Raw genomic sequence first — 22,523 nt, forward strand, 5'->3', positions numbered from 1 at the left:
GTTTGGGTGTTATGTCTGTGCCAGCAAACATTTTAAACATATCTTTTGGGAGCAGCATGCCCGTCACTAGGGTGTATGCACCTGGCATGTAAGCTTGGTATAGAGATGATAAACCAGCAGGCGGTACAACTTATAAAAACATAACTGACCAATAAAGGATATGTGGGCGACACCATTACCTCATGGTTTATGATCTCTTACGCTACACAGATGTATAACAAAACCAAGGGCATTTCAAGGTTCAGCCCACTTAGCCTCACCCATTCACCCGCCTCAACTGCCACAACTGCTCTTTCGAAATGCTCTTCCATAAATGGGCGAGTGCAAATGCGCCCGCCGCCTGATTAAATGGAATTGTGGGGGTCTGTGGGCGGGGCTTCTCTTTTCTTAAGAATTTCACCACGGATATGCTCTAAAATAGAAGGAAAATCGATGTATAAGATTAAGAGTCTGCTTTAGAGTCTGTATAAATGTTGCAGAGGTTTGTAGTGTGCAGATCTTTGTCTTGCTCGTACCGTAGGATGAAGTTTTCACGAGTAGATTCAGGAGCCACAAATCTGCCACAACTGCTCTTTCGAAATGCACTTCCGTAAATGCACGCGCGCTGCCCGATTAAATGAAATTGTGGGCAGGGTTTCTCTTTTCTTATGAATTTCACCACGAATAAGCGCGTAGGATGAAGTCAAAGTTTTCACGAGTAGATTCAGGAGCCACAACTATGCTACAACTGCTTTTCGAAATGCTCTTCTGTAAATGCGCCTAAATGTTTGATTATTCACGTTGCCCGTCTCATACGTTTCACACACTGTTCTTCAGACTTCTCTATACAATGTTGCTGCTTGCAAGCGTGGCGCTAACACGGGCCGTTCTGGTATCAGTCTCCCTGACTCACCGGATGTGCTGACATTACTGGCGCTGATTTGTTTTAGGAGCCAAGAACAGTACCACGACAGCAAACTCTTCTCACCGCCTTCGCTATCAACTCGGGAGAGCCCTGGGTACCTCCGACACACAATGCAGGTGTGTTCAGCTTTAATACGAGGTCTTCTGTTTCTTATTCTTAAAGGCTCTTGAAAGTAATGGTCCTTCTCTGAAAAGGTCAAGGGCACTTCCCTCCTTGCAACCCTCTCCAATCTTGCCGTCTTTCTCCTCGTATTAAGCTGGCATCTTGGAACTGCTGCTTCCTCGTGTGCTTTGCCTCGCTCAGAGTGCGTTTTTGTGCTCTGTCTTATCTGTGTGGGGTGGAGGGGAGGGAGAAGTGTGATGGAAGTAAGGTGTGTGTAATCATCAGTAATTGCCTGACTCTGCCTGACCATTGTGTTGGGACATGCCAAGTATACGGTTTGGGTGTTTGTCTGTTTTCTCACATAGCGAGCGGTCTGTGAGAAAGTGTTCATGTCAGGAAGTGGGGTGGGGCTGTTGAGTTCCCAAGTAGCCTACCCGGTAGGATGGGGAAAGTGTTACAGGGAAGGGGCTACCGTGTCCCGTGGCGCGGTGTCCCACTTCCACTCCCGAAATACCCCTCATCCAGGTGATCCTCCCGCACTGGTCCACCTCCAAGAACTGGATCCAAAAGCGATGGCCGTGTCCTGGCCACCTAGATGACAGATCCGCAGGGACTAGCGGATGAGACACCTTCTCACAGACGTAGCCCACAAAGTGGTCATCGGAGACCAGTTCACCTGTGCAAAAGCCTCCTTGACCACAGTGGAAATAACTTGTGGAGGCCTCAGGAAGATGATCCTTCATCTACAGCTTCTGCATTACAGGTAACCGCTACGGAGGTATTTTTATGCAACACATCCAAAATACAGCAGCCAGACTCCTCAAACTATCCAGAAGAGAACATCTCTCCAGCACTAAAAATACTCCCAGTCAAACATCGCATCACCTTCATAACAATGTGCTTAACACACAGGGCAATCAGCGGACAGGGAGCTGAATTCCTAAAAAAGAAAAAAATATACAAGCCAACGAGACTCCTCAGATCAAGCAACGAAATCCGCCTGGAACAAATACCATACCTTAAGAAAAAACTACGGGGCTGCTCCTCCTCCCACCTAGCTGCAAAAACCTGGAACAACATCCCGAAAGAAATAAGAAACACCAAAGACCACCTACAATTCAGAAAACTACTAAAAACCTGGCTCTTCGAACACCACTTATTCAAATTGAAAAACACATATACAAAGAACAGGATGATATAATTGAGGATGACTAACACCCAGAACCGACTAGGGGAAACTCCTACGATAACAAGAGAGCCGATGCTAGGTCGAATAGGACACAAGCGACACCCCATGAGGACAGAAATTAGCATCCCTGGCCAACAACCTCTCCCACTCCATAAACGCTAGCAGGTATCATATTTGAATAGAGATGTGTGAATGTTGACAGTTGCCACACTTGAACTAAGTCGTGGACATTGGCATGGGCCGGTCCCAGACAGATTTGTGAATGACAGCAGGTGCAGCGCCTAGACGTAATTGTGAACGTTGGCATGTGCCACGCTTCTAAGGGGCTGTGAGCGGTAGCCTGCGTGAGAAGCTGGATAAGACTGAATGCCGACCACTGTCGCATCTTGATGGAGTAGCGTTGGGTGACCGATGCCGTGTATTGAATGGATTGGGAATATTATCAGGGCTAGATTTGGACAGACTCACATATGCCTGCTTGCCCCGTATACAGAAAGGTTTGACAGAGCTGGCGGGGGCCGAACTTGGACACGGTTATGAACGTGGGTGGGCGTCATGTGTGGAAGGGACTGTGGGTGTCGGCTGGTCCCAGATCTGGATGGAGGTGTGGAGATGCTCGCACACCCCACCCGACTCCGCCCCTCCCCTTCTTTTACAGTCTTCCCCAACAAAATCTCCCGAGGGTCTTGACCATTCTCCGACCCCCCCCAAGGCTGTAGATTGGGCACGAGCCATGTCACCGCAGAAAGGCCTAAAACGCGGGCAGTTCCACCATATATGTGCAGCAGAGCCCACCTCCCCACATCCCCTCCAGCACTCATTTGAGGTTGTTGGATACATTGCACTCAACCGGGCAGGGGTATAATGCCAGCCAAAGATGTACTTATACCAAGCTTCCTGTAGCTGAGAAGCCCTAGCAACCTTTGGGATTAACCTCCACAGTGCCTCCCAGTCCCCCCATTCCATCTCCGCTCCCTCCTGATGCTCCCACCTCTTCATATACGGCCAAGTAACCTTCGGGGTTGTGCTCCCTAGCAGTTTATATACATCCGATATAAGACCTCTGGAACCATCATGGGTTAGGAGAAAACGCTCAAACTGCGTCAGGTCGCGTGTTGCTGCCTTCCTGACTTCCGTTGACATGACCCAGTGTCTAATTTGGAAGTATCTGAGCCTTTCCCCCTCCCCTACTCCAAATTGCAACTTACATTCCTCAAATGTCATCACTCCCTGGGCAGCAAACATATCTCTACGGGTCCTACATCCTCCCATCTCCGGACCGCTCCTCTCTCCAGCCGTAGTGTGAAGTCCCCATTATTAAAGATCGGCGTAAACGGAAAAGATGAGATCCCTCGCCTCTCCACTGCTCTGTCCCATGTGTCTACCATCCCATTCGTAATATCGCTCAGATATATATGAGGCAGCCTCAGCCGGAGGCATAACTTTTGTGATCACCTCCCAAGGCCCTTGAGGAGCCCCGACATCTTGTGGAGTGCATGAAGAGTAAGCGCTTGAAGAAGAGATCCTTCCATGCCGCCGGATCACGTGGGGCATGGCCCCCTGCTGTGCTGGGCCTCCTTTCCTGATCAAAGCATCTAGGAGCCTTGATCATGTATCCGTAAGGTTGAGAGGGGTAGATGTAACCCTGCAGAGACTAGCCACCTGTGCCGAAGGAAGGGGACTGGAACTTTCTTGCAATGCCCACTCTAAAGACGAAGGACCAGTTAGGAGCCCCGATCTTTGGGCCTGGCGCCATGGCCCGGGGAGGGAGGGCGCGCAGGCCCCGTGCCACTTGCTGACTGACTCAGACATGGAAGGGCACTCCTTGGCCCCAGAACCAGAAGAGTCAACCTCTGAGATGGCTCTGGTAAACCCGCGGCCAAGGCCCTCATGGCAGTAGTCGGATTGCACGGCGTCATGATCTCGAAGGTGGCTCTGGTAGGCTGATGTCCTCGGCTACGGAGCAGGTAGTCATTTTGGATCATGCTTCGAATGGACTCCTGGAAGCAGAACACGCCGATCCTTTGCACCCTGGTGCAGAAGATGAGTTGGATCGCCCCTCCGTAGGTCACCCGAAAGAGCCCCTTTGGCTTGGCAGCCAGTAGCCTTAACGGCCTCAGGCCTGCCAGAACACGAATCCAAGGTACCCTTCCCAGTGGAAGACCCCGGGAAGGAGTCTCCGTGCTGAAGGGCCTTGCTAAATAACGGGCCTACCTTGTTCTTGCAGTGGGGTCCTGGCAACAAACTACTTAGGAAGACCAGGAGGAGAAGAATGGAAAGGCAATTCTTCAAGTCTCGGTGACAGAGAGCTGCAAGCTGCACACGCATCCCAGCAGTGGTTGGGAACCAGGCCCTCAAGGCCGAGTGCATGGTGGTACGAGAACGCGAACGAGCGTTCACAGGAGGCGCATCTCAAGAAGCCTCCTGTAGCCGACACGCACTGGGGGAGGCAAGGCAACAAAGGGAGGTGAAGATCAACAAAAAACAGAATGGAGAGCATGTAGAAAGTTGAAAAATGACATATTACTCACTGGAGTGACTAACTTACTCCTAGATCCTAGTCTCCTTTCCTCCATCCTGTATGGGCATCCCTCGCTAGAGGCAGCAACGGAACCTTTTTCACCATAAAAATTAAAGTGGGGGTGCAAATTGCACATGGACACAGACATAATGCTGCAAGAAAAGCATACACAGAAAAGGGATAAGGCCACTGTCAGTTTCAGACTATTCTCACAGTTATATCAGGCTAATGCGCAAGAGAAAACGGCAGTGGTGCTATTTAGGCTTAAAGACACTCAAGGCTCAAATGCTCCACTCTCAGGCTGATCCTCAGGGTCGGTATCTATTTCACAAGTGCAGGTGGGCCATGGGACGGTGCCCTTAGCGACAGTGTATGCACCAAACATGGGGCAAGATGGGTTCTTGAGAGAAGTGGGGTCCAAGCTAGAAAGATTTGCGGTGGGTGAAATAATTCTGGATGGGGATTTTAATATTTCTTGGGATCCAGTGAAAGATGGAAGCGCGGGGGCCAGGTCAGGCGGTACAGCTCCCTCCAAGGCACTACAGGGAGACTTCGAAATTCTGGCCCAGAGGGATGATGAAGGGGTAAAGAGGGAGGAGGAGACTGGGTTTACATGATTCTCCCATGTCTATCAGGCTTGATCAAATATAGAGTATTTGTGGGTATCGGCTAGAATGCTGGGTAGGGTGAGGACATAAAACTAGGTGTGATCTCCATGTCGGACCGCGCGCACATGATAACCATACAGGGGTGGAGGACATGTATAGGCCTGTGGTCGTGGACCTTTCCCCAGGAAATACTACAGGATGCGGTAATGACAGAGGAACTAGGCAATAAAATAGATGACAACCGCACAAGGGATGTCCCTAGAAGGGCTCTGGGATGCAGGGGGAACTTATAAAACCTAGGGCTCTGAAATCGAGGCAACAAGAAGCAATGGAGAAGGAACTAGAGTCCCAGCTACAAAAGGTAAAGACAATAATGGGGGCCTTGGCCAGGAAGAGCAGGGAACTATACAAGAGACTGAAGGAGGTACAGAGCCAATTGGATCTTTTGTGGGCCTTAAGGGCGGAAAGAGCTCTCCTGGGATTGAAACAGAAGTACTATACTTAGGCCAACAAGGTGGATGTTAGCTAGACAGTCGAGGAAAGAAGCTACCCGCACCATCATGCGCACCAGCCAACCAGATGGCGACGAGCTCAGAGGCCATAACGGCAGCTTCTGTATTCCTCCGACCACCCAGATGCAGGAGCGATTGAACAATACCTTAGCCAAGTGCCCCTGCCTAAGCTATCACCTGTGAACACAGAGCAATTGGAGGATGACATAAGAGGGGGTGAGGTGATAATTAAGTCTCTATATAGGAACCAGGCACCAGGCCCAGAAGGCTACCCAGTGAGCTTTTATAAGAAACAGTCAGAAACTGAGCCTGCTGCTTGCGGACCTCTTTAATTCGATGGGACGGAAGGGGGTGTGACATAATCAATGGCGGAAGCCAAGGTAGTAGTATTTAGAAGCCCAACAAGGACCCGACAAAATGTGGGTCGTACCGGCTTATAGCCCTATTGAATAGGGATGCGAAAATGTACACAGGCATCTTAGTGGCAAGAAGTAACCCCATACTGCCGACCCTGAAAGGGACGGCAGGATTCATAGAGGGGTGTCAGACATGGGGCAACACGAGACGGATAATACATCTGGTCGAAAAGTCGACCATGCAGTGGGTCTCCTCAGCATTGATCTCACTTGGCGCAGATAAGGCTTTTCACCATGTGGAATGGCCCTTTGTATTTGCAACTATGGAACGAACGCATGGGGATGGGCTCGACATTCATGCAGATGGTCAAAGCCAATTACAAACGGCCCTTGATGTGCCTGTCAATCAACTCAGATATCCCAATATCACAAGGGGAACCAGACAAGGATGCCCCTTGTCCCTACTCCTATATGCAGTGTACCTGGAACCACTGTTAACTAGGTTATGGCAAAACCCACTTATCCAGGTCATCCCATTAGATGGGGAGGAGCATAAAATAGTGGCATTTGCGGACGACATAATGCTAGCCCCGATGCGGGTAGAGACGTCATTAACCACCCTAATAGCGGAGCTTACCAAGATCGAACAGGTAGCGTGGTCGAAAATTAATGTGTCAAAATCAGAGCTACTCAAGTCTAGGTCTGTCAGAAAAACAACTGGCCACCCTGCCCAAATACTCTGTTCGTGATCGCCAAGGACAGCATAAAATATCTGGGTGTGCACATAGCTAACTCGATACCCAAAATGTATGCAGCGTACTGCCCAGGGCTTGTTTCTCAAGTTAAGGCGGAATTGGGGAAATGCTCGCCCCTGCGGATTTCCTGGCTGGGCAGGATTGCCATGATTAAGATGGTAACACTTCCCAGGGTGCTATATCACTTCCAATCGCTTCCCATCCGGATTCCGAGACTCTTCTTTAAAGAACTCCATAGGGCGGTGTTGTGCTTTATTTGGCAAAATAAGCAGCCCATGGTAGCCCTAGGGATGTTAATGGCATCCAAAAAAGGGGAGTAGGTCTCCTGAACTTCATTAAATACTATGAAGCGACTCAGCTACTGGTAGTCAGGGAATGGCTGTCGGGGGGGACGTGACAAGCATTGGACAAGGATGGACAAACAGTCGCGGGGACCCCCCCATGGGAGGGATATTCTGGCGGCACAGGCAGGACAGGCCCCAGAACACTCGCATTAGCCAGATTATTGCAGTGACCTGTGATACCTAGTAACGACTGACGTACATATACACACCCCTCCCCCTTTACGCCACTATTCGGAAACCCTAAATTCTCCCTGGGGATAGTACATGGCTCGTTCAACCAATGGCATAAGGTCGGATGTTCAAAAATAGGGGACCTGATCAAGGGGGCGGGCATAAGATCCTTTGAAACCTAAGCACCAGATGTGGTTGACCGAGAAAGATAGGATGGGGTACTATCAAGTACGGCATTGGCTGATGCATCCGGAGATGGAGAATGCAGCCAATCGTGATCCGACGCCATTTGAAAACTTTGTTACCACACATGCGGGGGGCAGGCAGCTGGTCTTAAAATTGAACGCAATCCCGGTTGACGTAGAAGGGAGCAAGACCTGGGGATATAAGAGGAGGCGGGAAAAGCCTGGGGGAGTCGATCCCGATCGACCACTGGGAGAACTTGTGGGCAAACATATCGAATTCTAGCCAGATCGATTATTGTTAGGGAGGCATGGCATAAAGTTATGGCACAATGGCGCTACACCCCGGAGAGGCTGCATGGGATGTACCCCAATATCTCACAGGAATGTTAGAGGTGATGTGCAGAGAGAGGGAACTGGAGACATCTGGTGGGAGTGTCCGGACTTAAAGGGATTCTGGAAGGAAGTAGGGGCCCAAATACAGTCAATGTTCCTATGCCCTCCTACTCTGACCCGAAAAGAATGAGTGTGTGGTCTCTTCAATCCATGTTTTTCGCACCCTACTAAGTCCCAGCAGAAAGCTTTTATGGTGATGCTTATAGCGGCCTGGTTGCTACTGGCTAGATAGTGGAAACAGAGAAGAAAGAATCCCCAACATAGGTGAAATGGCTCCATAAACTGTGGGGAATACTTGGGATGGAATGGATTACGGTGCAAGGCAATGCCCTGATATTTAGACAGGACTGGGGCTTGACCCTGGAGTATCTTAAAGGAGACTATACAAAACGATGGTGTCCGCAAAACCTGCGCATATTGGAAAGAATGTGAAACGTGTCCCACCATGGGGAAATGGTGTAGTCTTTCTGGGAGCCTGATGATCGAGGGGTGGGGGAGGGAGGTGGTGTTCCCCTGATGAAACTCCAACTCTACTGTTTTGAATGAGTATGTAAGGGAGCGAAACATGTCGGGACGCTTGGGAATTGACTGAGTGAATTAAGCCATATGAAGGTGTATGAGATGCCAAACGGTTCTAATCAGAAGCCCAAATGGTGGTTAAAATAGGAACCACCCTTTGTTTTAACACCTTTGTTTTAACACCATTGTTATATTCACTAGGTATATAGTATTACAAATGTTTATGAATATTATTGTGATCTATTCAAATGGAATGATGGATTAAATTCTCTTTTTTACAGATAAAAGAAGTTTGATGATTTTTTTTAGTGATAAAAGAAGAATGATGGTTTTTTATCTGACATTTACTCTGATCCGACTACACATGGGTTTACAATGCTTGACCTACAGGAATTCGTTGTACAGATTTTGTAATGTTCTATTAGGGGGATTATTCCTTGTGGGTCATTAAACAACCCTCCAGTCTCAATTTGTGATATTTGCGTTTTGCATGGCAGCATTACCATGAGGCGTATGGCAAACAATTTTCTAGTGCAAGCTGGGGCTCACTGACCACCGACAGTTATATTAGGTCCAGGTGCTTGTGGGTGGGAGTTCAGAGGGGTTTCTTTTGAACTTCTTACTATGTAGGGGAGTGCAGCAACTCCATGGATACATTGGCGCTCCATTGGACTACATTCTAATGTTATATTTTCGTTAAGAATGTAGCAGCCATAATAGTTAGAGGAACGGACCCATTAGGGGGCGTTTGCTTTTAACTTCCGGGAGACTGAGTGAACGTAATCAACTCCAACTGACCTGCGTACACTAGGAACGAAAAAAGACATCTACAGAAGTAAGTGAGCCGGGTAGTAGGATCACACGTGTACACAGCGGTTTGTAATTATTTCCACCATCGATGTCTACCATATACTAACGGCACTCCCCCCCCCCCCACCTCTGGTCATTCCCCAGATCGGCACCTTTAACAACGGGCAGCCGTGCCTCCGACGAGAGGCCCTTACAGCGAGGCTGCTTGCTAACTGGGAACGGTACACGGACTAAGTCGAACTGTGTGCGAATTGAAATGACAGAAATTACAGCAATAATACCCAGAATTAGCTGTACAACATATTCAAGATGTTGGTGTTTGTTAGGTGAGTGAGCACAGTTTTACTGATTAATGTTGCCTTTGAAGTTTAGAGATTTATACTCTGTTTCTGCGTAGTGAAATGCAGCAAAATAGCCTGAGTGAATCATGGCTTGAAAAACGGGCAATAAATACCGTTTTTTTCTGTATTGTAGACCCTGTGACAGTCGGTGAAGACAGACAAGAAAGGCCAGGGAAGAGTTATTTGGAAACTCGAAATGCCAATTTATATGACAAAAAATAAGTTTAGAGAGAATGTTGATGCTTTTACTATGTATCTATTATAGATTTGTATTAACAATGTGAATATTTGAGGTGGTGTTCCCCTGATGAAACTCCAACTCTACTGTTTTGAATGAGTATGTAAGGGAGCGAAACATGTTGGGACGCTTGGGAATTGACTAAGTGAATTAAGCCACATGAAGGTGTATGAGATGCCAAACGGTCCTAATCAGAAGCCCAAATGGTGGTTAAAATAGGAACCACCCTTTGTTTTAACATCTTTGTTTTAACACCATTGTTATATTCACTAGGTATATAGTATCACAAATGTTTTTTATAAATATTATTGTGATCTATTCAAATTGAATGATGGATTAAATTCTCTCTTTTTTACTGATAAAAGAAGACTGATGGTTTTTTATCTGACATTTACTCTGATCCAACTACACATGGGTTTACAATGCTTGACCTACAGGAATTCGTTGTACAGATTTTGGAGTAGTCTTTCTGGGAGCCTGATGATCGAGGGGTGGGTGAGGGAGGGTGGAGCGAGAAGGGGAAGGGCGGTGTTATGATGGTTGTTACTAATAAAATGTAAATAAAAAGTTGTTTAAAAATAAAATAAAAATCTATAAATGAAACATACTCGCAACATCACTACTTCATAAGTATCACCTTAACAGATTGATGTCAAGGATGTATAATATTTAAAGGGCGCGTTGCCAAGTAATAGTGAAGTGTGAGCCAAAGATGAACACTGTATTTCGGAAATAAGTAATACAGATAGTGTTTTATACCTTAACATTAACTTTTTAAAAAAAATCTGTTCTCATGCACATTTGAAGCACATTATGAGTGCATATTGTGGCTGTGCAAATTACATGCGCTTATGTCCATGTCAAGCGTGTTTTATATGCATACACGTATTGAGAGCACAAGGATACTAGTTCTCCTGTTTTGGGTCCAATTGCGTACTGATATTCCAGGCAACCTCTGTGGTTATGTGCATATAAGTAAGTGAGCATGGTACATTCTGCATAAACCCATTTCAAACATACTGTGTTCATATTGTGTTTAACTTGCGTCCAGTGCATTTTTTATGTGGTCTAAGGGATTCCTGTGTAGGTTATGCATGTACATGTATGAGTGGGGGAAGGGGTTTGTGCGGACGTGCGTGCATAGGAGAGCATTTGTTGTGTGCATACTTATTTCAAATGTATTATCCAGGTTAGCTTACATTCCAAGCATACTGTACGTGTGTATTGTACTTCAGTTTTGAGCATATGCCATGTACCCATCCTAACCTAACTTAGCTGACTGTGTTACATGTATGTATGTTTGGAAGTGTGTGTCTGGTTTTGTGTTCCTAGTGATTTAAGTGTACTGTCTGTGCATACTTTGCTTACTTGTACTCCCTTACCATATCCTATGTACTTATGCATATTCCGACCAGTGTTGGGAGACGTGAGTTTGTGCGAGAGTCACTCCAGACTTAGTGGCAGGTCTGAATCATAGATTTTCTTTTGTATTTTAACAGTGAATAAATACCTCGAGTTCAGGGAAGCCAATTTTCTAAATTAAGCATGGACCAGTTAAGGGGCTAGTGGTCTGCAAAATTCCAAGCAGACAACATCGTGATTGTTGGCCCAAAAGCTTACATTTTGGGGTCTGCACAAAACCAAACTGAAAAAACACCTTTTTTGCACGAACTGCGCCAAACGCAGCATGTGTGTTTGAAAGTGGAAAGAGCAGTTTTTTGTCAAATGAGTTTAACGCACTCGGACGATGACACACCTTTGGCTATGTAGAGTCATGTAACGACCCACACACACACACACACACTTGCATAAATTCTGTGTCTCTGTAGATGTATAGTAGGGTAAGACTCGGACAACATTCCACACTGGCAGCCTTTCGTTCCAAGGACAGACACCAGAGTCTGGCAATATCTCAATATACTAGGCAAGAGGCAGCCGCCCTATTTTTAGATGCCACAGTGAGCCAGCCAAAAACCAAGAGGGGAAAGTACCTTGAGATGTCAATTCTGAAATAGGATTCCCAGAATGATTTACATTCATGAATGCATGGGTCACATAATAGATTCGCGGATAGCTAAACCAACAGACACATTATACAGGTATTTAAAAAGCAAAAGGTATGTCTTACCCTCAATAAACACCAGTCATTGCAAACAAAGATACTAATGTAATCTTTACAGTCGCGTCGCTCTGCCAAAGCCATGTGGCGACCATCTTTGGTAAAGGATATTCCTGTTAAACAAATGAGTAATTGTCAGTCTTCATGCAAAATAAAAAAAATGCAATTCTGTGACAGCAAACAGAGAAATCATTTTGGAAAGCTATGCCATCATGATCAAAACACTTTTCCTTGCAGGCACTACAGCCAATAATACCGTTGGACTACACTTTCATATCGTATGTTTACTTATGCATGTAAACAATTATCGCTGCACAAAGAATGGACATTCTCCAATGCGGGCAGAAACTATAGAGCAGATAACTGAAAAAATAAAAAGTGTGTAAAACTGTAGCATGGCACTCACTGCCAGCTGGCCAACTGCCTCACTAAAGTGCTGCAACAAAGGCGGTTAGCATTTTCAAAAAGTGAACTGTGCCTTACTGATAAAATGGATACTTTGTCAAATACTGCTTTAATGATTCATAAATTACTTCTGCTCTAAAGGGTAATTTGGGAAATCATTAAAGAAAAGTTACTCGCCCTAGTAACTACTGAGCTCCTAATCCAGTTTTCCGCCACACTGCTTGGGCATCCCTCCAAAGCGACAGGATCAGGGCCATTTGAGCAACAAAAAAGGCGAGCATTGGTGAGGCTACGGCGTATAGTCCCGCACCACTGACTCCACCCCTTAACGCCACCTGTTAGTCCCCCACTTCTACATGTGTTGGCTCCAACACCAACTAGACTTTCAGGGGGATGAGGAAGAGGTATTTGGAGGAAAAGGAACTATGGACTTGAAGTACAGTAATCACTACCGTTTTCATTACTCGTAGGTCCTCTTTCCTCCATACTACTGCCTGGGCGACTGGCTAGCATCAATCTTTACCCAGGGAGAGGAACCTCCATTTTCTTAAGACAAGAGATTCTTTCGAACAGCTTGCCTGAAACCATCATCACTCGGGAAAACAAGTTACAAAATGCAGAGAGCATAACCCAAGAAGCCAACCCGCTGATAATGCCCCAAAGGCCAGTCTCTGAAAAGCTGCTGCTGTGGCCTCAGGCCGACTGCATGAGCATAGAGAATTCAAGAAGGGATATGTTTATGAACGTTGTAAGACTCACGAATAAAAGCTGCCATCCAGCTCTCCATGGAGGCTCAGGAAGCCCAATTACCTGGAGAGGCACCACGAACGTTGGGAATAACGCATCGACTTTGCATGAACTATGTACAATTTTAAAGCCAGCGTGACATCTTAACAGTGTAGGGATGTATCGGCCTCCGACTGAGGAGACGGAAACAAGCAACAACTACTTCCTGGTCAACAAAGAAAGATAACCTTTGGAAGAAAGAAAGGATTCGCACAAAGCACAAAAGTCATGTGAAAAAATGAATAGCTCTGACCCCAAAAGCTGCTAAATTTCACTTGGCCTTCTAGCAGAAGTCAACAACAAGCAAGGATGTCTTTCAAATACCCAATTCAAAGTCCCCCTTCACCATAGAGCTTGAAAGACTTGAGCCACTGCACCTAGAACAACATTTGAATACCACTTTGTTATCTTCTAAGCACTTCCACTTCTGAGAAGCAACACGTAGGTTCTTCTGTTCCGCTTTGCTTGCTTCTTGGTATTAACAACCACTGAGATAGATATTACCAGTGTTGACTTTCCACACTATCTTTACTGCTTTTGTAATCACTGGGACGAGTGCGAGGAGTCCCACTGTATTCGTGATATACTCTGCCACTTTCACAGTTACTGGGATGGGTAGGAGTATTCGTTATACTCTTTGCTGTTGTCACAGTTACTGGTATGAGTATTAAGAGTCCCTCAGCATTCGTTATACTCTTTAGCGCCAGCCCACGGTCTTTCCTGGCTCTCTCTCTCTGTTCCCGTTACCTCTACCTCTAGCTTGTCGGGTTGGCATCCCCATTTCTTCCTGTGCGGACGGGGTCGCGTTGTGCCGATTAAAGCTTCCAGCATCTTCCTTTCCTTCTTTGCTCTCTGTGGCTCCACTAAGTATTTTACTGGATGGTTCCAGCGTAGTTGTCGGACCAGATGGTCCACCTCCGAGGCCACGCCACCACCTGGAAATGCTTGGCGCACACACACGCGAGTCAGCTCTGTGCCGGCTCCCGAATCGCTTTTCTCCTTTGTTCTCCACATCCTCTCGACTAGGACCTCACGGAATGTCCGGACTACTCTCTCCCAGGTTTCAACTTCCCAGGCTCCACCTGCTCAGTGAACACAACTTCCTAATGCAAGTTCTTTGCTTTTTATGCATCTACGCTGGGTCCTCCCCAGCAGAGGATCCTTGCCCTTCTCTTTCCCTGAAGTATTGTTTATTACTCTGTGGTTACCACTCTTCAGTGTTCTCTACTTGATATGGAGCAGTGATCAGCATTACTCCTCCACTCTTCTCAGTGGATTTGAATACTGGAAGTTGTATTGCAGTAGCAAACAGTGGTCTGTTCAGGTTGCGTCTTCCAAGGCAGTAGTGGTCTGAGGGGCTCTTAGAATAGTGGGGCAGGGTGTTCCTTCACAGAACTGGAGTCCTTGCCCCCAAGAGGGGAGTCTCCCCACGTGAGGTCACATTTAATGATGCATCGTGACAAGGACTGCTTAGTCACAGCTTGACCCAATCTGTATCCAGTACAACCAACAGAGCTGGTATTCTTGACTAACCTTTGCCAGCCTGGTAATGTAAAAGCATAAAGCCCTTTTTGGATCCAGCATATGTAGCCTCTTTTTCCTTGGAAGGATGACGTGGTGGATAAAATGCTGGCAAGGTACTTTTTTGTGTCAGATGGAATTTGGACGTCACCTTGGGAAGGAATGAGGGATGAACCCTCAAAACACATTTTTCTCTGGAAAATGTGGTGAAAGGAGGTTTACACGATAATGCCAGTAGCTCACTCACTCTGCGAGCAGAGGTGATAGCCACCAGTAAAATAGTATTTAAAGTCAACAATCAGTGGACCGGAATGGAGAGGTTCAAATGGAGCTCCCAACACGAAATATAGATCCCAAGCTGGGACTTTACAAATGGACTGGTGGAACAATATTAGTCAGTCCTTCAAGAAAGTGTATAACAATAGGCATCTTAAGATAACAGCCTTGCTCTGGCGTGCGTTTGAAGATCGATACTGCTGCTAAATAACCCTTGGCAGGGGACACTTGCAGCCCTTGATGGGCCAGGTGTAGTACAAAAGCAAGAGGTGTAGGAGTGTTGCAAGCAAAAGGATCAATATATTTAGCTCTACACTAGCTGAAAAACATATTCCAAAGGCAGCAGTATAGTGCTTTTTTTGCTTGTTTTCTAGCTGAAAGCAACACCACTATAACGTCTTCCGGTAGGTCCCAATCTTTTCACATTAACCTTTCAGCAACTAAGTGTGAAGGTTCAGAGTTCTCATTTCTGGGTGAAGAGGGCAGCCTTCCTCTTATGAGAGTAGATCTGCTTTCTGGAGAAGACGGAATGGAGGGCAGATGGACATGTCTAGAAGGTCCGGGTACCACGTTCTCCTGGCACAATCCAGAGCAATGAGGATAATCGTTTTCCTGAACGTCCTCAGCCTCCTGATGACGTGAGGAATGACGGGACTGGATGAAACACATACAGGAGTAGAAACTCTCAGTCCACTATGAACGAGTCTTCTAGAGCTCCTCTTGGAGGAAATTCCCTGGAGCAGAATAGGTTGCATTTCCTGTTGACAAATTGGCACAATAGATCCACTTGAGGTGTTCCCCAAAGGATGAAGATCTCTTGAAGGACTTCCTGGGGTAACGCCCACACGTGGGAGACAGAGCTCTGCCTAAGAGCGTCCGCAGCAGTGTTCTCCTCTCTCGCTAGGTGAGCTGCAGATGGGGAGATTTGTTCTTGAAGTGCCCAAAACCAGAGCTGCATTGCTTCTCTGCACACTGGTAGTGACTCTACACCACCTCTCTTGTTGAGGTAGTACATGGCCACTTTGTTGTCCGTCATTATCAGGAAATCTTTCCCCCCCATACAGAGGGCAGAAAGGCCATCAACCCTAATGTAATTGCCCTCAGTTCCAAAAGGTTGATGTGTAGTTTGGCCTCTGATGGAGACCAACTACCGCCGATCGTTAGATCGTTGGCGTGGGCTCCCCAACCTGTGAGGGAGGCATCTGTAACTACGGTCATCTCTGGCCATGGGTGCCAAAAGGGTACCCCCTTCAACACGATCCCCTCGCTGGCCGACCACAGGAGATCCTGCACGACCTTGCCCAGGACCTTAAGTAGGTTTGTCATTCTGCCAGAGAACTGAGACCACTAAGACCTGAGGACCCATTGGAGAGACCTCATTCTCAGACGAGCCTCTGGCACCAGAAAAATGCAGGATGCCATGAGGCTGAGCAACCTAAAAAAATAAAACAATCGAAGGCGGGAAGATGTTGGGCATTCTGGATCTCTAAGGAGGCTTTCCCTGAGGAAGCATCCAGTATCACTCCAATGAAATGAAATCTTTTGAGAAGGTATCATGTGGGACTTCTTGAAATTGAGGGAGAAGCCCAGTCTGTGGAGAGTGGCAGATGCAGAGATGTTCCAGGACTGGTTTGTGAGAATGAGCCCTGATCAACCAATCATCCAGGTAGGGGTAGATGTGAATCCCTCCCCTCCTGAGATTTGCTGCCTCTACTGCCATTAACTTGGCGAAAAACGCTTAAGCGGAGGTGAGCCAGAATGCAAAACGGATAGCGAGAACTGCCAATGGCGAACCTCAGGTACTCTATGCTTGTGATGAATAGGCACACAAGTAAGCATCCTGAAGGTTCAATGATGGCATCCAATCCTGGAGCACCTGTAGGATCTGAGAAAGAGTAACCATTTTGAACTCGTCCTTCCTGCAGAACATTTTCAAGTATCTCAAGTCCAAAATGGCTCATAACCCTCTGTCCTTTTTGAGGATCAAAAGGGAAAGATCACCACTCCCGGTCTCTCTGCTACAGGTACCAGCTCTATTGCACCTTTCACCAGCAGGATGGAAAACTCCTGCAGAAGGAACGGATCCAGAACCCCAAGGGATGGCTCCTGGGTGGATGACCTGAAGGTCATTTTATAAAAGCAAGGAGTAACCCTCGGCTATGGTCTGCAAGGCCCAAGCATCGGAAGTAATGCCCCACCATTCTTACAAATGCTGACTGAGCCTGCCCCCCCAGAACAGTACTGTGGACAAAGGCCTGAGAGAGGTTTTGGGGCAGCTGTGGTAGCTTATATTTCCTAGTGAGATTCTTGTTCACTGCCTGATTCATATTCAGGGTTTCCCAATTTACCATTAGCCTCTTCTGTAAAGCAGAGTGAATTGGTAAAACAGAATCCTTCTGAGGACCCTTGGCCAAAAGATCATTGAGATCATCCTGCTGAAAAACTGTTGCAGATCTTCCCCATCCCAGGTACCCTGTGAACCTATTCATGAGTGACCTGTAAGAGGCCTCTGCATGATCAGAGGGATCTGATGTTGCAAAATCCACCTCAGGAGAGGTATCAAGGCCACTTGCACTCATTAAGGAACCAAACAAGTGTTCCATTCTCGATTCCCCCGATATTAGAGCCTCTGAAACATTTGGGGTCCAAAAGGAGGAGTGTCCTGATCAGATGTCTAATTTTCCTCAACAAATGGATGACATTGACTTAAAGAAGTATTTTTTCGGTAAGGGTTTAAAAACCTTCACAGGTTCAGTCGACGGCTCGGCTTTGACGTAAAAGAACCCGACCGGTGATGTTAGGATGAATGAGATTTAGGCATCTCCTGGACGTGAGGCTTCGAATGCACTAGAGTGGTCGAAGGTTTAGAGCCTGGGCTTGAGAGCACGCAACCAGAAACCTTTCTAGATGCCTTGTCAGCCTTGGGAGGCGTGAGGAGTGACATGGGAATTTTTCAGTTCTTTAGAAGTAGCCGGAGCCGCCTTCTCAAAGATTTTCCACATGTTAAGACAAAACGTCTCCAACTCTGCTTTAGAGGCCAACTTACATGGACAAGATACCATATACTCAGGAGAGGAGTCGGAGGACCTTGAGCTGAATGTGTGATGTATTTTCTTGGCCTTCTTACGAAAAGAAAGTGTGATGGGAACCACAGCAAGATCGCAAGTGCTTCTTGGAACGCTTTTGCTGTGGTGAACCTCCCCATATCCCCCCACAACCCCAACATCATTGATGGGGACTTGTACACGGGCATACCCGTAGCAAGTTTCTCCTTCCTCTCTTTAAGTGCCTTGCCTGTCATGGACTGACAGGAACTGCAATCCTCTGTCTTCTGCTCGAGTCAGAGACATCAGAGGCAAACACAATGTGGGTCCGTAATTGACATCTTGCCCCCCGCAATCCGTGCATTTCTAGAATCCTGTCTTTGGGTCGACATTATCGAGAAATAATCGTCAAAATAGATGAAAGTGCACTGTATCCAAATCGAATTGTGCAGTGGAAAAATTGAATTGAAGTAATGGACACAGTGTGTTCTATATGTACTGTCGGTGATGTTGCGCTCGAGAGCGGATGGAAGCCATTGAGGGACATCAACTCAATGATGCACAGCGCCCTCTACAGAGGCATTTTCTGCAGCAGCTGCCGTTCGAAGGAGATTATCAAAGATGAGTAATGCGTGGAAGGACACAATCCATTTAAAATGCAGAGTGCAACCCCAGCTTGACAGGGCTTCTCTTAAGATTTTGCCTGAAAATGCTGGCCCATTGTCAGGTTGGAGTAATTTTGGTACTGTCATAGGTGCCAAGGACAGCAAACCTTTTATGACCTCCTTACAGTTGGCTTTATTCTGGAAAATTAGCCAAGTGGATATTGTGCATGAGTCTACCATGACTAACACATTTGTACTTGTTGACGGGTGTCAGTGTAACTATGTGGTCCATATAGATACATTCAAAAGGCACTGTTGCCCTTGTTGGTGGTTTTCGGGAATTGTGCAGTTTTGTCTGCAAACAAATAGAGCAACTTGCTATGTAGAGTCGTACCTCTTCACTGAGCCCTGGCCACCAATATCTATCCTGCAAGAGTCATGGTGTAGCTGAAACCCCAAAGTGCATTGTTGCTACACTTGAACATGCTGCAGAGATACATTTTAATCTATTCTGCTTGTTCGGTAGCAGCCTGTCAACAGGGCTTCGTTTTGACCTAGATTGTGACCATCACTGTATTTTCTTTTACAACGTAGTTATAAGTAGTGTGAGGAACCAGGAATGAGACACGGACACAGATGAACAAGTTACTTATCAACTGTAACGTTCTTTCGACTGGATGTTCCTCCCACGTATTCCTTATCTTTGATAAATCCACTTCCATTTGCTGGCCTCGGATATATTTTTCCACAGTAGAGGGCGCTGCGTGTCGACGTCCGAGCCGGTGTCCATCGAAGACCTCTATATTGACGCTGACGTCACCATAGGTATAAACAGTCTCACGCAGCATCAGTTGCTCAGTTCCGTTTTGAGGTGCTGTGTTTGCACAGTATGAGATGGTTAGTACCCTTTTACTGCACAGAAGGATGGGAGGGGCGATAAGGAATACGTGGGAGGAACATCCAGTCGAAAGAATGTTACAGTTGGTAAGTAACTTGTTCTTCGAATGGATTGTGTCCTCCATGTATTCCTCAGCTCTGATAGACTCCCAAAGCAGTAATGTGTAATAGGAGGCGGGAGTAAAACGTAATGATTTTTTAAAGATGCACAGAGTGCAATACAGCTTTCCCAAATTTAGTCTCCTGGCTAGTGGAGGAATCTAGACTGTAGAATTTGGTGAAAGTATGTGCAGACGACCATGTGGCAGCCGCACATATGTCTTTATTTGGAACTCCTCTTTGGAGAGCTGACAAGGTTGAGATACCCCTAGTTGAATGAGCCCTGAGGTGTTGAGGAGGATCTTTTCCTGTCAATGTATAGCACTCTATGATGGTCAGTATTAGCCAACTTGAGATGGTCTGCTCCCTGATAGGTAAACCTAGATGATGTCCTGCATACCCCACAAACAACTGATCTGCTTGTCTAATCATAGCAAGTCCGTTAATGTAAAAACTCAAGGCACGCCTTAGATCCAGCCTGTGCAATCTCTCTTACTCTTTCCCTGAGTGAGGAGGAGGGTAAAATTAAGGCAAGGTTATTTTTTTGTGCGATATGGAATTCTGAGACAACCTTTGGGAGGAAATTTGGCTTCACTTGAAGAACTACTTTATCTTTGTGAAAGACTGCATTTGGAGGTTTGCAAGATAAAGCTTGTAATTCAATCACTCTTCTGGCAGAAGTTAAATCCACTAGGAAGACTGTTTTCAGAGTGAGAAACCTTAGAATCATGGGTTTTTGGAATCTCCTCAACCTCCTGATCACTTGAGAAATGACCGGGACTGGAGGAAACGCATACAGAAGTGGAAACTCCCAGTCCACCATGAACGCGTTCCCTAGAGCTCCTCTCGGGGGAAATGTCCTTGAGCAATACTGATCGCAGTTCCGGTTGACACTGGTGGCAAACAGATCCACCTGAGGGGGGTCCCCCAAAGGGCGAAGATCTGCTGATGGACTTCCTGAGCTATTTCCCACTCGTGGGAGACACTGGTCTGCCTGCTCAGAGCGTCCGCCGCTGTGTTCTCTCCGGCTAGGTGAACTGTCGACAGAGAGATTACTTCTTGTATTGCCCAGAACCAGAGCTCCATTGCCTCTCTGCACAGTAGCAGTGACCCTATGCCTCCTCTTTTGTTGAGGTAGTGCATGGCCACTGTGTTGTCCGTCACTATCAGAACATTTTTCCCCTGTACTGATGGCAGGAAAGCTTTCAGTGCTAGCCTGATCGCTCTGAGCTCTAATAGCTTGATGTGAAGTCTGGACTCCGATGGAGACCATCGACCGCTGATGGTTAAGTCGTTGGCATGGGTTCCCCACTCCGTGAGTGAGGCGTCCGTGACTACAGTTATCTCCAGCCATGGTTGCCAAAAGGGTTCTCCTTCAAGATATTCTCCCGACAGGCCCACCCACTGAAGGTCTCGTGCTACTCTGTTCGGGATTTGTAGGAGATCTGACATTCTTCCTGAGAATTGCGACCACTGGTCCTTAATGCGCACTGGAGATCTCGTTCTCAGGCGAGCCGCTGGCACTAGAAAAATGAAGGATGCCATGAGGCCGAGCAAACTCAAAAAGTCGAAGGCTCTTAGACGCTGGCCATTTTGAAATCTGGTCACCATCTGAAGAATATCTTGAGCCCTCACCTCTGGTGGCGAGGCTTTTTCCAGGGATGTGTCCAGGACTGCTCCAATGAACTGGAGTTTCTGTGATGGTATCATCTGTGACTTCTTTAAGTTGAGGGAGAAGCCCAGCTTGTGGAGGAAGTGGCAAACATAATCTAGATGAATCTGAGCTTGTTCCGGGGACACTGCTCTGATCAACCAGTCGTCCAGGTAGGGGTAGACATGAATCCCTTCCCTCCTTAGTATTGCTGCCACGACCGCCATTAACTTCGTGAAGACCCTCGGGCGGAGGTTAGCCCAAATGGCAGAATCCAAAATTGATAGTGAGAACTGCCAATGACGAACCTCAGGTACTTCCTGTGCTTGTAATGGATTGGTACATGAAAGTAAGCATCCTGAAGGTCCAGAGATGCCAACCAATCCTGAAACTGTAGGGCTGGAAGGATTTGAGAAAGGGTTACCATCTTGAACTTGTCCTTCCTGAGGATTTTTTCAATTCTCGCAAGTCCAAGATAGGAAGTAGTGGGGGGGGGGGTATCAACACTTGTTCCTCTCCGCTACAGGCTCCGGTTCTATGGCACCTTTCTCTAGCAGGTCTGAGATCTACTGCATAAGGAGCGGATCTGGAAACTTCAAATAGTTGTTCCCCAGTGGATGACTGAGGAGTATGTAGGAAAGGCAGGCAGTAACCTTAGGCAATGGTCTCCAATGCCCAAGCATCTGACGTAATAGCCGGCCATTCTGTCAGATGTTAACCTGCCTCCTACTGGTATTTTGTGTGAAGGGACCTCAGAGGGGTTTAGGAGCGGCTGACGCAGATGCGGAGGGTAAAGCAGCACCTGCTGATGCAGACTTGGTACCTTTGACCCGTCCACCATAGGTGAATCGCCTCTGGCCCCTTTGAGCTGGCTGCCCTCTGCCTTTTCCTGAATGCGGAGTAAAAACGAAAGGGCTTCCCCCTCCAGGACGAAGTTTTGGGGCGATTTGGAGTTTGACGAATTGCAGCCCCAAGGGATTGGAGGTTTGCAATTTCTCCAAACTACCATCAGCTTTCTTGCCAAATAGTGAGGTGCGTCAAAGTGCATATTCAGAAGTCTGGCTTGTACATCAGGAGCAAAACCAGATTTCCGCAACCACGCAAATCTGCGGATTGTGGTACTCGCCGCCATGGCTCTGCTGATGCTGTCAGCAGAGTCGAGACCTGTTTGG

The 22,523-nt window shown here is 47.0% G+C and overlaps 1 protein-coding gene across 4 annotated transcripts in view; it reads right to left on the reverse strand.

Annotated features, from left to right (window-relative positions):
- WRAP73 (WD repeat containing, antisense to TP73) overlaps positions 1-22,523 on the reverse strand; it is a 1,098,908-nt gene that overhangs the window by 629,210 nt on the left and 447,175 nt on the right. For all 4 annotated transcript variants that reach the window (XM_069610231.1, XM_069610230.1, XM_069610233.1 and 1 more), the window contains one exon: positions 12,077-12,180. In XM_069610231.1, the coding sequence (XP_069466332.1) occupies positions 12,077-12,180 (104 nt within the window). The remainder of the gene's footprint in view (positions 1-12,076; positions 12,181-22,523) is intronic.

This window comes from Ambystoma mexicanum, chromosome 8 (genome assembly GCF_040938575.1).
Source record: "Ambystoma mexicanum isolate Mex_15411 chromosome 8, UKY_AmexF1_1, whole genome shotgun sequence".
Classification (NCBI taxonomy): domain Eukaryota; kingdom Metazoa; phylum Chordata; class Amphibia; order Caudata; family Ambystomatidae; genus Ambystoma; species Ambystoma mexicanum.